Source organism: Aulonocara stuartgranti, assembly GCF_965226115.1.
Source record: "Aulonocara stuartgranti genome assembly, chromosome: 20".
Classification (NCBI taxonomy): domain Eukaryota; kingdom Metazoa; phylum Chordata; class Actinopteri; order Cichliformes; family Cichlidae; genus Aulonocara; species Aulonocara stuartgranti.
This window is the reverse complement of record NC_138956.1, coordinates 24,117,159-24,132,434: the sequence shown is the minus strand read 5'-3', so window position 1 is coordinate 24,132,434 and position 15,276 is coordinate 24,117,159. Positions and strand designations below refer to the sequence as shown.

General features: G+C 42.1%; 2 protein-coding genes across 10 annotated transcripts in view; one reads left to right on the top strand and one right to left on the bottom strand.

Annotated features, from left to right (window-relative positions):
* The first annotated feature begins 1,401 nt into the window (after positions 1-1,401).
* irf10 (interferon regulatory factor 10) lies at positions 1,402-9,841 on the top strand. 4 transcript variants are annotated; one of them, XM_082519035.1, is made up of 9 exons: positions 1,402-1,475; positions 2,383-2,571; positions 4,344-4,539; positions 4,714-4,790; positions 7,126-7,180; positions 7,895-7,993; positions 8,247-8,633; positions 8,732-8,850; positions 9,463-9,841. In XM_082519035.1, exons 2-9 carry the CDS (start codon positions 2,401-2,403, stop codon positions 9,565-9,567), a joined length of 1,209 nt encoding a protein of 402 aa, XP_082375161.1. In that variant the 5' UTR covers positions 1,402-1,475; positions 2,383-2,400; the 3' UTR covers positions 9,568-9,841. The 4 variants fall into 4 exon arrangements, with proteins under 4 accessions (XP_082375161.1, XP_082375160.1, XP_082375158.1 ...); XM_082519034.1 differs by having other exon boundaries at positions 1,474-1,496; XM_082519032.1 differs by lacking the exon at positions 1,402-1,475 and adding an exon at positions 1,542-1,681.
* A 129-nt stretch (positions 9,842-9,970) lies between these two features.
* Positions 9,971-15,276, bottom strand: part of LOC309697259 (uncharacterized protein) — a 36,814-nt gene continuing 31,508 nt past the window's right edge. For all 6 annotated transcript variants that reach the window (XM_082519028.1, XM_082519027.1, XM_082519029.1 and 3 more), the window contains 2 exons: positions 11,968-13,694; positions 9,971-11,670 (listed from right to left, as the gene is read on the bottom strand). In XM_082519028.1, the coding sequence (XP_082375154.1) occupies positions 11,212-11,670; positions 11,968-13,536 (2,028 nt within the window). In that variant the 5' untranslated portion in view covers positions 13,537-13,694 and the 3' untranslated portion in view covers positions 9,971-11,211. The remainder of the gene's footprint in view (positions 11,671-11,967; positions 13,695-15,276) is intronic.

The following is a 15,276-nucleotide window of genomic DNA, read 5'->3' as shown; positions in this document are numbered from 1 at the left end:
CTGTTCCAGCCTATGCCCAAGGTACTCTATTGACTGGGATCCAGTGGCTGTGGAGGGCTTTTTTTCCAGAGTATCTGTGATCGCATTTTCATGTTTACTAAACCAGTTTGACATAACTGGAGCTTCGTAACTGGAGGCATAATGTGTTCAGCTGGAAGCAGCCATAGGGGTTCATTCTAAAGGTATGGACATGGTCAACAACAATACTCCGGTAGGCTATGTTGTTTAAATGATGCTCACTTGGAAATACGGGTCCACCGTGTGCTAAGAAAATATCCCCTAAGCAATGTTTTTTCCCCATCTTCTCAGACAACTAAAATCAGTTTCCTGTTCTTAGCTGCCCAGTGTGATCTTCTGCTGTAGCCCGTCCTCTTCAAAGATTGCCCATCCTCTTCTGATGTATTTTCACACAAAGAACTTTTCGTGACTGGGTATTTTCACATATTTTAAACCATTTTCCCCCATACAGTCATCCCCTGGATGACTGTATGGGGGAAAATCCCAGCAGATCAGCAGTTACTGAAATACTCAAACCAGCCTGTCTGGCACCACCAACAATGCCATAAGACAGGTAACTTACCTTTCTTCCTCATTCTGCTGCTTATTTTGAACTTCAGCTGAACTTAATGCTGAAATGCACTTAGATATTTGTGTTAATGACCAACTGAACATGTATACCTAATGAAGTGGCAGGTAAGTGTTACCCCCCTCCCCTCTGCTATGCTTAGCTTAATAACTGTCAACCAATTTTCAAACTGTCCTGTCTTGCCAGGATCCTGAATTATATATATATATTAGTTAATAAACATCTCATATCATTCCTCGGAAGACATTCTGTGTCAAGGTCACATCATCACATGGTTTCAGAGCCACTTCTACAACACTGCACTTCATATCTGCTCTTACAAAGGGGGAAGTATTGTGCTGAACTTTTTTTAACATAAAAATGTGACACTTTTAATCCTGCTTCGCTCCCATATGAACAAATTCTTGTGAATTAAATCTCACCAAGATCATAAGTCCACAAATGATTCACAACAGATTAGATCCTCTTACTGATAGAACTTTAGTGTCTTAGCTCTAGGCATTATAACTGCTTTTCATATACCCATCTTTATAGACCATAGTCATATTAATTTACTATGGCACAATCGTTTGGTTGATCAGGTTCACTCGAAGTTCACGTTGTCGGAACAGGCATTAACCAAGGTTTACAGTACCCCCTGCTGGGCAAACTAAACAGTGCGTTTGCAAAACGGTGCCAAAAGTCTTCTTTAAAACACCTACGCACCTCACCTTTCATCCAAGTGAACTTTGAATTTTTAGTCTCCGCCCACTCAGTGTCGTTACCCGATGTGAAATAATATCGGTCTTAAGTAAGGAGCATTAAACCCCACATAATAGAGGAGGAGCTTCTGGTGAAAAGAAAAAAAATCCTTACGCCCACATGCTTTCATTTTCACAAGAACGTTTCGGTATGACGGGTACAAGTGTTTGTTAGTATCTGTGTGTGTGTGTGTGTGTGTGTGTGTGTGTGTGTGTGTGTGTGTGTGTGTGTGTGGTTATTACTCATGTTGTGAGGACCTAAATCCGTTTATACAGTCACATTGTGGCGACTTTTTATAGGGATAAAAGGAAGGCTTAGAGGTCCGACTGGGCTTCATGGGCGGTTATGAGTAAGGTTGGAGTGTATTTCCAATGTAATGTGTTTTAAAACCATGAAAGACACAGCTGTGTCTGTGTTCATTCCCCATTTAGACTCGGTTCTACACAAGTGCTCATTCAGATTCTCCCAGCTAATTAATGAACACCTGTAACTTTTTTTAGTAGTTTTCTGGTTCTAGTTAGCTGTTTTTACACAATAATGTGTCCTTGGTTGGAGTTTTGTGATCAAATGCATATTTAAATAGTTTACTTTAAACGGTGACTACATATTGACTTCAAAAAGCGGTTTTAAATTTTTACAGTTTTACATTTAAGTCTTTTCCTGAATGCCGTCCGCGTGGCACAGTGAATTCACTCTCTTTCATTCACCTTCCTTTGAAACGAATCTACCTTCGTGGCAGCTCTGCAAGCGAGGGGGGAAACCGAAAGTATCAAATGAGTTAAAGCTTTCGCTTTCGCTTCCAAGAGCCCACTTAATTTTAGTTGCGACTTCTTCATTTAAGCTTGCGGTGAGATCCGTTTGTGTTAAATTGATAAACTTTTAGTCTGTTTTTGGTCTATTGTGCCGTACTTAACATCACATAAGAAGCTCGGACGGCAGCGAGATAAAAAATACTGGTATTTTTCCAGTTTGCAAGGTGGGAACGTGATTAAACTGTGCTGGGTCAACTGTGCACATGTCTCTGACATTTGAAAGTGGAATTTTGTTCTTCTAAGACACAGTATGTTCTGAAGATGGATGACGGGGCTAAGTTGCACCTGAAAGAGTGGCTCATAGTCCAGATAGAGAGTGGGGAATATGAAGGACTTTGCTGGGAGGATGAGAACAAAACTATGTTCAGGATACCGTGGAAGCACGCAGCCAAGAAGGACTACAAACAGACGGAAGATGCGGCGTTGTTCAAGGTCAACATTTTCTAAACTTTTATTTTCCAAAAATGTAAACGTAAAATTTGCCGAAAATACTGTTTGGGGGTGTTTTAAACTGCATAAATAATCGGATCCCAATTTGCCATTGCGTTGAAGTAATTTGGACGATACCCTTATTTCCTGCACTGGTTTATTGTCATAAGAACTTAAACCATAGCAGATGCAAAGGAAATGAGAAAAGATTCATTTCACTGAACATTAGAAGTGGAGGGTGTTTATTTTCGCCAGATTGTTGGACGGTTGCAGATGGTCGCATTAATGAACTGCAAGTCTTTGTTAGGAAGTGTTTTTTTAAATTATTTTTTTTATTTATTTAACTTTAACTATGTGAGAGAAAAAAATTAGTCTACTGATAAAATCCGTTACTTTGCTGTGTTGGCCAGGCCACTATTAGGCCTGGCCAACACAGCAAAGTGCTTTTTAATGGTCACTAGGAGGCAGCCAAGTTTGACTGAACAGAGGCGATATGGACTAAGGTTATATAAACTAGAACTAGGTATAAAATAAATAACTGGAAAAAACAATTAAAAAAAATCACTGAATAAAACTAAAACATAATTTTCAAGAAAGAGAAAAAACCAAGAAACGAAACCTAGTTTCTCACTAAAATACAAATATTCAGTAAAAGTTTGTGTTGAACCATTTTGTAATACAAAATATCCATGTTAAAATCTCAATAAACTAACAGTGTTTGTAACACAAAGTAAACAAAAACTCACAATTTTCAAAAATTAAAAACTGAAACTCAGCTTTGGAAACAAAATGAAACTGAACAGATTTAAAAGCAAAAGCTGAAAACATAATGAAAAAGAAAAAACGATATTAATACAAAGCTATAATAACTAGACTATATAAGATAACGGTGACTTCACTGGATTTATTCATCTGAAAGTATGTGGTAAACAATATATTTTTATTTACGTATTTATAGCACATAAATAATTATTTTATATCTGTTTCAATAGATGTTTGGTTTATCACTTTATTAATGCAAGTCAACTCAAATTTATTTATATAGCACCAAATCACAACAGCAGTTGCCTCAAGGTGCTTTATATTGTAAGTTAGAGAGAGAGAGAAAATTGCAACAATCCAAGCCCTCCTATGAGCAAGAGCTCTGGCAACAGTGGAAAGGAAAAACTTCCTTTCAACAGGAAGAAACCTCCAGCTTACCCCGGTTAAGGGAGGGATGGCCATCTGCTGCGATGGGTTGGGGATCAGGGGAAGAAGATCGGAAAGACACGCTGTGGAAGAATGCCAGAGGTTAATAATAACTCATGATTAATTGCAGAGTGGTGTATTAACACATAGAGAGTAAAAAAGGTGGGTGAAAAAGAAAAATTGTGCATCATGGGAAGCTCCCAGTAGCCTAGACTTATTGCAATGCAACTAAGGGGGGATTCAGAGTCCCCTGATCCAGTCCTAACTATATTCTTTGTCAAAAAGGAAGGTTTTAAGTATTTTAAGCATATTTATGAAATAATAAACCCAAAAGTCTAAAACTGCTATTTGAAAATATCCCTACTTGTTTTTAAAGCAATTCATTTCAATTTTTCCTCAATGATGGTTTGATGAATTCACACTTTTAATAATTTAATGATAGAAAAGAAGATTAATCAGACACTTGCAGATGATGAAGTGCATCAAAACATGCTTTAAATATGTTGAAGTTTAGAGTTACATTCAGTTTTCTTTCATGCGACCACTTCTAAACATAGATTGTCTCATATTTTAATCTTTGTATTCAGGCTTGGGCTGTGTACAAGGGCAAATATAGGGAGGGCAGGGACAGAGCTGATCCCACCATGTGGAAGACTCGTCTACGCTGTGCACTTAACAAAAGCACAGACTTCCAGGAAGTCCCTGAACGCAACCAGCTAGATATCACGGAGCCATACAAGGTCTATCGCATCCAACATGATAACAGCCAATCCAGGCCAGCAGGTAAAAACCGAGTGTAAGAGTTTCTTATATATATCTTTGATCTATCTACAGTTTTTGAGCTTTTTTTAAAAATAAAAATTATCTTTACTTTACAGGGTATTGCTTTAACTATATAGTACAGTATATGTGAGTATTTTATTTGTGCTAACTTTATCTACTTGTTGCTCTTCTCAGAGTCTATTCAAATAAAGGATCAAGTGATGCACCATGCCAAGAGGTCTCCAGGGACCCCCGCTTATCTGGACAAATTGGTAAACTAACCCATACAGCCAATAATCCCTGGATTAGCAAAATATCTGATAGTGGATTATGCAGTGGACACACTGTAATAATCCTAAAGAAATGAAGAAAAAATCACTTTGCTTTTAAATGGGAATATTACTTCTATTATTTCTTGTTGGCACTTCATTGCAATCGAGTTTTGAACGGAGTTTAAAGAGTTATCGATTATACTATTTTGGATCTTTCCATTTATATTCTTTGCATGATTACGAGTTTAAAATAATCCTCATTTAATTAATCCGGGGTGTTGGTACAGGTACTCAATTTATCTCTGCAAGCTGTTTTATCTTATCTCCTTGTATGTGAACTTTCTTCTGATTGGTTGTCCCTCATAAACAGAAGGTGTGAAGAACACATGTAGGTGTTCTTTGCTCAAAGCCAGAACTGTGTGCTTGAGATAAGTCAGTGAAATATCTGCTTTCACTGACATAATACAGAGCAGTCAAACTGTCTGAAACCAAGAATTTAGAGCAATCTGAAACCTGATGACTACTGCATATGCTGGTCAACTTAATATAAGAAACATCCATGAATATAAATAGATAAAAATGTAAAAAAAAAGTCCCCTTTAAATGTGTATGTGTTCACCACGGTACACAACAGTGTGCACCTCCAATAAGAAGCTTTTGCTGTTATGTTAAAAATGTTACTTACAGTGGGGCAAAAAAGTATTTAGTCAGCCACCGATTGTGCAAGTTCCCCCACTTAAAATGATGACAGAGGTCAGTAATTTGCACCAGAGGTACACTTCAACTGTGAGAGACAGAATGTGAAAAAAAAATCCATGAATCCACATGGTAGGATTTGTAAAGAATTTATTCGTAAATCAGGGTGGAAAATAAGTATTTGGTCAATAACAAAAATACAACTCAATACTTTGTAACATAACCTTTGTTGGCAATAACAGAGGTCAAACGTTTACTATAGGTCTTTACCAGGTTTGCACACACAGTAGCTGGTATTTTGGCCCATTCCTCCATGCAGATCTTCTCGAGAGCAGTGATGTTTTGGGGCTGTCGCCGAGCAACACGGACTTTCAACTCCCGCCACAGATTTTCTATGGGGTTGAGGTCTGGAGACTGGCTAGGCCACTCCAGGACTTTCAAATGCTTCTTACGGAGCCACTCCTTTGTTGCCCGGGCGGTGTGTTTTGGATCATTGTCATGTTGGAAGACCCAGCCTCGTTTCATCTTCAAAGTTCTCACTGATGGAAGGAGGTTTTGGCTCAAAATCTCACGATACATGGCCCCATTCATTCTGTCCTTAACACGGATCAGTCGTCCTGTCCCCTTGGCAGAAAAACAGCCCCATAGCATGATGTTTCCACCCCCATGCTTCACAGTAGGTATGGTGTTCTTGGGATGCAACTCAGTATTCTTCTTCCTCCGAACACGACGAGTTGAGTTTATACCAAAAAGTTCTACTTTGGTTTCATCTGACCACATGACATTCTCCCAATCCTCTGCTGTATCATCCATGTGCTCTCTGGCAAACTTCAGACGGGCCTGGACATGCACTGGCTTCAGCAGCGGAACACGTCTGGCACTGCGGGATTTGATTCCCTGCCGTTGTAGAGTGTTACTGATGGTGACCTTTGTTACTTTGGTCCCAGCTCTCTGCAGGTCATCCACCAGGTCCCCCCGTGTGGTTCTGGGATCTTTGCTCACCGTTCTCATGATCATTTTGACCCCACGGGATGAGATCTTGCGTGGAGCCCCAGATCGAGGGAGATTTTCAGTGGTCTTATATGTCTTCCATTTTCTGATGATTGCTCCCACAGTTGATTTTTTCACACCAAGCTGCTTGCCTATTGTAGATTCACTCTTCCCAGTCTGGTGCAGGTCTACAATACTTTTCCTGGTGTCCTTCGAAAGCTCTTTGGTCTTGGCCATGGCGGAGTTTGGAGTCTGACTGTTTGAGGCTGTGGACAGGTGTCTTTTATACAGATGATGAGTTCAAACAGGTGCCATTCATACAGGTAACGAGTGGGGGACAGAAAACCTTCTTACAGAAGACGTTACAGGTCTGTGAGAGCCAGAGATTTTCCTTGTTTGAGGTGACCAAATACTTATTTTCCACCCTAATTTACGAATAAATTCTTTACAAATCCTACCATGTGAATTCATGGATTTTTTTTCACATTCTGACTCTCACAGTTGAAGTGTACCTCTGGTGCAAATTACTGACCTCTGTCATCATTTTAAGTGGGGGAACTTGCACAATCGGTGGCTGACTAAATACTTTTTTGCCCCACTGTATAAGCCTCATGCAATGTTTATCTAACCTCGGTTTCTTTTTTTGTAGCCCCCAAATAAAGAAGAATCCTTTCAAGGAGACAAAGAAGAAAAAATATTAACAGGTAAGACTTACATACACAAACTGGTACATCACTATAGAACCATTAAGGATAATCATGACCACAAAGATCAAACGTTTTTTGTAAAAGTGTGCATTTATCCTTGCTAGGTTTCACACGTGGGCATGAGATTGTTATGGCATTTGGTCACCTTTGAGCTATTTGAGTGCTTGTTCATTTTCCTATATATGAGTTGACTGCAGTGATACGTTGTCCATGGCCCCATATTGGCCCTTTTCTGTGTTCCCAAATGGTTTGTGAGATGCCGATTGGGTAAACATATGATTTGGGTGAGAAGCTGGCTTACATTGGGATACTGATGCTGTTAACACAGTTATATTTTTGCTGAAGGGGTTCCTGCTGGCTGCAAAAAAAAAGACGAAGCTCCATAAATCAGTCATTCTCTAAACTTCTTTAGACAGAATTAAATTCCATTTTGAACAGTTTTTTTTTTGTAGTGCCAGAAGGAGTCTCATATTTCTTTTTGTCAGTGAAGTTGATCAACAACTGTTAGCTAGATTGCTGTCAAATAGTTTTTTCTTTATTTTTGGTCAAACTGGATTGGTAAGATAGTCACTCTTATGTCAAACTGTTTGTTGACATGGGAAAACTGTCTGTTGCAATCAGATGGTTTGATATGCCAACCCTTCTCAGAATTTTACTCAGCTTAAAAATAAAAGCAGCAACGTCGTTTTATGTGTGTTTTTTCTGCTTTAGAAAACCTGATGAGGGAGCACATGTACTGTGAGTTAGTGGAAAAACATCAAAACCCGGCCCCTGCACCTATAGCCTTCTTTCCTACACTTGCTATATCAGGTAAGAGCATTTTTAGGATTATGCACAGACAGGTGAACGTGTTGTTGGCTTTTTCAGCATATGGTCTGGAACACATACTATCTTTTGTGTGTATTTTTTAAAATAGAACTATTTTGTTATATTTTGTAACTCTGTAATTTGTTGTATTATTTAGTTTACTCTAGTTATTGTTCTGGCTTTCTTGGAGCAACTGTGACCACAGAATTTCCTCTGGGATTAATAAAGTATTCTGATTCTTATTCTTATCTTAAAGACTTCCGTATGCAGGTGATGTTGGTGTATCAGGGCCAGATAGTGACGAAAGTGACCACCAGGAGTCCAGATGGGTGTTTTATCCTGCAGGGACATGTTCCTTTGGGAAATGAGAAGATTTACGGACCCTGCACTGCCCAACAGCTTTCTTTTCCTTCCCCGGGCTCTGTATGCCAGCCACCCACTATGGCTGAAGCAATGAATCGCCTTCTTTGTCACCTGGAAAGAGGTGTTCTATTATGGGTGGCCCCAGATGGAGTGTTTATCAAGAGATTCTGCCAGGGCAGAGTGTACTGGAACGGCCCCATGGCCCAACACACCGACAAACCCAACAAACTGGAGCGAGAAAAAACCTTCAAACTGCTTGATATACCCACATTTCTCAATGGTAAGGCAGCTCATGCATACATCACAAATCTTTCCTCCATGCAAACAGGTGTTGTGTATTTATCATCGATCTGAATATACCAATTATCATCTGCGCAGGTCTCCAGAACTGTCTACAGGGGAGGGGGCCTACACCCTCTTATGAGATTGAGCTCTGCTTTGGAGAGGAATATCCAGACCCCAATGTACCTAAAACCAAGAAGCTGATCATGGCTCAGGTGGGTGGAAAAACTTTACAGATTTACTTACACATTGTCACTGTTTAGCATCTGGTTGTAAATAAAATATCAAATATCCTTTTAATTTTTATTTGATTTGCTCATAAAAACAGGGGATTTAATTAAAAAACGGTTTTCAGTTTCAAATTAAGATTCATATTCTATAAATCTTCTACGCTATGAGTTAAAATGGTGGTCAAATGGCTCCTCCTGTCCATGTGTTGAATCATCCTTGGTCAAGGTATCAAACACCAAGTTACCCCCAGTGCATCCATCAGAGCATAAATGTTAGATAAAAGCACTGGATGAATGAGACTCATAGTGAAAAAGTGCTACTCTATATAAATACCAGTCCAATCCAATCTATGTTCCTTTTACAGTTCAGTGATATGTGACAGTGCATCTGATTGGCTGTCATCACCTTGTATGTTTTTAAAATACCCCACCTGGTAAATATTAACTAAATTTTATGTCAAGCTGAAAAGTCTTTTCCCTTCCAAAGTCAAATCAGGACTTTGGAACATGAAAGCCCGCCGTGCAGCAATAGTAATGTCAACCAGCAGAGGTCCCCATAAGCATATTAATTGTGTATCACAATGTCCTGTTGGTCAGGTGGTTCCCTTGTTTGCAGTGGAGCTATTGCAGAGGTTCAATTTGGCAGAAACTGAAGAGAAGCCTCTGACCATCACCTCCAACACAGCGGGAGAGAAGATGTAGGAGGATGAGGAAAGCTACCGTGCTTCAGGGTAGGCTTGGACAGTGTACAAGTGGATTACTGAAGGTGTGTTTCTTCCCTGTAAAGACACCCGCAGAGCATTACAGTGTTGTCAGCAGAGATGGAGATGTGTTTAAGAAACATATCATTGCAACACTGACCTGTTTGTAATGCATCAAAGTAATTTGCTTTTTATTTCTACCTTTTGTTGACTGTAAAGTGTTACCAAGTGCTCTGCAAACATATTGTTTAACCCAATAAAATGTGCTTCCAAAATACTGTAACATTAAATCTTTATCATGTATCCAATATTGATCTCATATATTTAGAGTAGTACTGCTAAGTAATTTAAATTCGTAATGCTTTACAACAAATGGCATGAATAAAGTGACACTTGTAAATAAATCTATAAAGCTTTTTTTCCCTTTATTTCTAGCCAACATCATATAACATTCACAATTTTTAAAAATATACATTTTTTTGTAGCTATAACATTTAAAAAGAAAAATCAAATTTTTGAAAATAAAAAAAAACCACAAACTAAAGTGAGAGAGTGTGCTGAATCAGAGAATACCCGTATCTGAGTTTAAAATACTTTCATCATTTTCCCTGCCTTCAAACATATACAGTACATAAAAAATGAGATGGGAACAAAAGCGTACAGTACACAGGGGTCAAGAGTATTCACAAAGCATCATGTTCCAACGTGTTATTAGCACCATTACTCTTCAGCCATACTGCACTTTTTTACTCTTTCCATCATTCAGTTTTTAATGGAAAAACACCATGAGTATCGAGGCGATGTGGCACAGACCTGTCTGTGTGGGTGGGATTGTCTGTTACGCAGTTTTCATTAGTGTTCTCCCTTTCTCAGAGATAATGTTAAGAACATATTGGAGAGTAATGCCTTGACGAACAACCGTTTGAAATGACTCCCAGTGATGAGAATAAAAAAAGGCTAAGAGTTGCTCGTACATTCACCTTGCCTGCCCAGGCCGACCCGTAGGCATCGGCTCAGAAGCAAGAAAAGAAGAAGAAAAAGAAAAGAAAAATGCATTGCAAAATTGACGGAGAGATTGCATTAAATCTGTTTAGCATATTTACTGTATATAACACCTGTAATGCAATATATATATAGTCAATTTTTGTTCATGTATATCTGCAATTCTTCAGTAGCATTAACTTTCATAACACTGATTGAAAATACCCTGCAGCAAACACTTTCGGTAAGTAGGTGTGGGGGACAACAACCATTACAAAAACAGAGTGAACACACAAGTGCTTGATTGTCTCACTAAATGTCATCAGTGTTTGTAAGCAGCCATCCAGAGAATCTTCAGCTGCTGTTCCTTTCAGGGCTGTGCTAAGTTAAATATGAGGGATGGAAAGGAAAGGAAAGGGAAAAAGGGTAATGAAAGGAAAGAATGGTGGAGGAAGGGGCCTTAATAGAGTTGACTATCATTTGGGCAGCAGTATGGACACCTGCAAACTGTGTTTTCTGTTGTTTATATATATATATGTATTTTTTAAATTTCCTTCCCTGCAACCCTGCCTTGAGGTCTCTCCATTGTTTGTCTTGGTTGGTGCAACAGAGACAAGGAGGGTGTGTATGTGTGCCTGTGTATGTGTAAGTATGCATGTGAGTTCTACTGCCACTTCATTAGCTTGGAGCCATGAGGTAAATCCAGGAGGCTTTCATCAGTTCTGGTTGAGGGAAGGGTGTCTGGGGCAGACCAGCGCCGTTTGCGTGGGCGCTGCTGGTCCTTAGCCAAGGGCTCTCGGGCCAGAGCGCTTGGAGGGGCCGGCACGGTTGGGTGTGGGTGTTGAGGCAGAGGGGGAGGAGGAGGTGGTGGTGGCATCTCCTCCCTGTGCGAACTGCTGGATTCTGCTGCAGCCCTCGAGGGTAGTTGCGTGCGATGGGTCCTGGAGCTGGTACGAGTGTGTGTCCGATGGGTCGGGGTGGGGGTGAGGGCCAAGCAGACATCACCCTCTGTGAGCTGGCGGCAGGGCAGGCTGTACAGCTGTGTGGTTCTCTGGGGACAGCAAGAAGACCAGCCTCTGTCTTGCACAAAGAACGGATACTCCACCAAGACCTTCAGTAACTCCTACACAAAACCACAACATTGTTATAAACTCAAAGAAAAGACAGTGCATGTCTGGCACTTATTATCAATACAGTGACACGTTGGTGTTTAGCGAAATGTATAAACCAACCTATAAAATGCAGCTTTTGACCAGGGAATATCAAAGAAATAGCAACCTACACTATGAATAATCACTAAGTTTGTCCTTTAATATTTTGGCTATCTACTTGAGGATTTATATCTATCAATGTGTGTGTGTGTGTGTGTGTGTGTGTGTGTGTGTGTGTGTGTAAGAACTTATGTCAAAGCAAAGCTGACCTGAGTGTTGCGGTCTGTGAGATGGACATGCAGGTGACTGAAGCCTTGTGTACTACTGGGGGAAATCTGCAGGACGGTGCAGGTGCTGAGGTGGAATTCTGGGGAGCTATCTGCACTCCTCAGGAAGTCCTCAGTCCTCAGCTCCTCCACCCGCTTCAGTCGCCCGCTGGCTAGCTCAATCAAAGAACCCTTGGTGAAGTGAGGTAGGAGTGCAGGGGGAGATGGGTGATGATGGGAAGGAGACAAATCTCTCCCTCTGTCTCTTTCTCTGTCCCGTCGTCTCTCACGCTCACTGTCTCTTTCTTGGTCTTTGTCATACTGTGATTGCTTCTGTTTTTCTTTATCTGTACTGCGCTCCCTCTCCCTTTGTGTGACCTTGTCTCTTTCTTGGTCTCTGTCCTGGTCTCTTTGTGGCCTGTCATGGCTGTTAGGTAGACCCAGTGGTGAGTGTGGTGAGTTCCTATAGTTGTGCTGTCTGGGGCCTGGCTCCCTGTGCAGGCTGTAAAGACTTGTTCCTGAGGAGCTGTAGAGTGGATAGGTTTGAGCCTGAGGGCTGGAGGGACATGCCGATCCCAAGGAGTAGATGATTTGGGTTTCAGCTGGTGTGGCCCCTAGGTGATCCAATAGTCCCCCTCTACTTGCCCTGGAGTCTGGTCCAAGAGGATGGGGACTGAGAGAAAGCAAATTGGAGCTGGTCTTAACTATTCCAGGCAGATGTCTATCCTGCAGTGAGGAATGTGGCTCAGCGGCCCCCTGAGCTTGAGAGTCTGACAAAAATGGCCCTCCAGAATGGATACGTGTTGTTAGATCCTCCTGCTGTCGCCGTCCACCATTGGCATGGGAGCTGTGTGGACTAATATCAAGCTGGGCTCTGCTGCTATCATTCCCATAGTCTCCTGTGAGCAGAGGCCTAGAGGCTGAGGCAGTCCTGCTGCCTGACCCATCCAGGCCATTGGGCCGCTTTCCCAAGTACCTGGGTCTCACTTCAACTAAGCTTGGTTCTTGGGAGTAGAGAGGGTGGTGGCCAAACAGGTATGATGGGGAAAAGAGAGAGGAGCTATAGTCCCGCCGACCGCTGTTAATATAGGACCACATCTCTCTGGGACTGGCTGGGAAGGGAGTCTTAAAGGATGAAGTAGAGGAGGATGATGGAGAAGGTGGCAGAGAAAGGGGAACCTCCCCTCTGAGCCACCTGGAGTGATGGGGCAGGGATGAGGAAAGAGGATCATCTCTCCAAGCGGGTGATCCTGAGCCCCTCCTTTCGCTGACCTGCCCTGTGAAGAGCGGAAGAGAAACAGTGGGTGAATAGCTTAGGGTCCATGGTATGGGCACAGGGAGGCCTGGTATTGGAGCAGGAAGGGGTGGAGGAGTATGTAGGAGATGCGGGTTCGGATTTGCCTGGACACGGTCCCTTTCACTGGCTTCTCCTCTCCCTATACTGGACCGACTCCGCAGAGGTACAGGGGGTTTAAACTCATCCAGGGGGATGTGGTGTTCTGCTGATCCTTGGCGAGACTCCCTCTTCTTCGGAGGGAGGCACTCTTTGCCGCGGTCAGGGCTGGGATTCATGGGTGGGCTCCAGCGGCAGTGGGGGCCCCCTGTTTATGGGTGTAGGCTAGGTCACATGGGCCTCACGGGAGAAAGAGGGGTGCAGACAGAGGGGAAAGCTGACACACAGCATCACTGTCAGATCACTGTGGATTCTCTTGTGCTGAAGCACCACTCACCTACAGAGAGGATAAAAGAGGACAGAAAACAGAGATAGGTGGGTAAACTTGAGGGAGGGGACCGAGACAGAAGTAAGAGAGATTAAGTGTGAACACTGAAGAGGAACAGTCTGTTAGGTCCTGGCATCAGTTGTAGTTAAGACTTAGCTGTCAGTCTGGTCAGACATACAAACAAACATTCTGCTGTATCAGGCAGATGGAGAGAAATCAGTTGGTGACTCCCTCTTCCAAACTACTTTAAAGAGGTTAGAAACTCCAAGCTTTTCTGATTGCTGTAGCTAATTAGTCATTACCTTTGCAGTGCGGTGGGACTGAAACCACCCAACTTACTCGATTCATTCAAACACATCACTCCCACATGTGGGCTAAAAATACATTTTGCAGCCAGTGAAGTTCAGAGGCAGTGCAGTATGTATGTATATGAGTGCGCAAAAACACACACGTAGAGCACTCACAGCAGGAGAGTTTTCATCTCTGACTCTCAGGGGATGATTGGAATATGCAGATACGTTTTTGTACCACTTTCATGAACCACCCCCTCGACACCCTCGGGTGCTCTCTTTATTCTATATAAGCCTTACTACTAACACCCCTCCAACCCTTCTCTCTGAGACAAGCACATGGACAGCAACAGACACACAAATACTCCCCTCAGGCAGCTGTACTTACTCCCCCAGTGAAAGGCAAAGCTGGTCACCACCCACCCAAAGCTGACAGAAGCACTGTTGATATTACCACCAGTTGTTGTGGATACAGGGTATATGTCTTTGCATATTAATTATGTGTCACAGCAGGGAATGCAGGGGGAAAATGCGCGTCTGTTTGCGTCCCTGCACGCACGTATGCGATGTTTGTTTGCGTGCATGTGTTATTTTTCTTTTTTCCCTGGAAAAATATGTGAATGTGTTTATTTGTTTAGGTCTTTGTGTGCGTGTGTGTTTGTGTTTGAGTCCTCAAATGTGTCAGAGATTTTGCAGCCTTGTTTCATTCAGTGAGAAGTGCGGGGGAGCTCCTTCAATTCTTCTCCAAATGCTTTAAATGAGCTCTTTTGAAATGATGGCTGCCACGCTCTGAGTCCAGCTGTTCCCTCCGCCGCCACCGCCATCGTTGTTCCCGCCGCACCAGCTCCGCACTCACCCGCAAGTCTGTCTCAACTGCCTACCGACTCCCTGCCGTCTCACCATCCGCCACACTGTCACCATGGCAACTGTATCCACACACACTCACACATCCAGCTGGTTAGAGAGGTTAGATAGGGATACTCCATAGAGAGGCGGGAACACTGTTGCTCATCAAGTGACTTGGTCCAAAAACAGAATAAGTGTTAGAGTGGAGCAAGCTGTTTGTGTATCTGAGTTGAAAACTGAAAACTGGGCAGTGAGAGGAGGGGCTTTCTTTCGTCCCGGATGCCGGCAAGAAAGGTGAAGAAAATTCGTAAATGTTTATAATGCACAATAATTAGGTTAGTAGATGAAGCAGATGATGAGGGTCAATGTTAAGTGACTTCTTTTAAGTTATGCTGAAAGCTGGGGGCTAAAAAAAGGCCTTGTGTTTCAAAAAAGATATATTCTGGATATGGGGC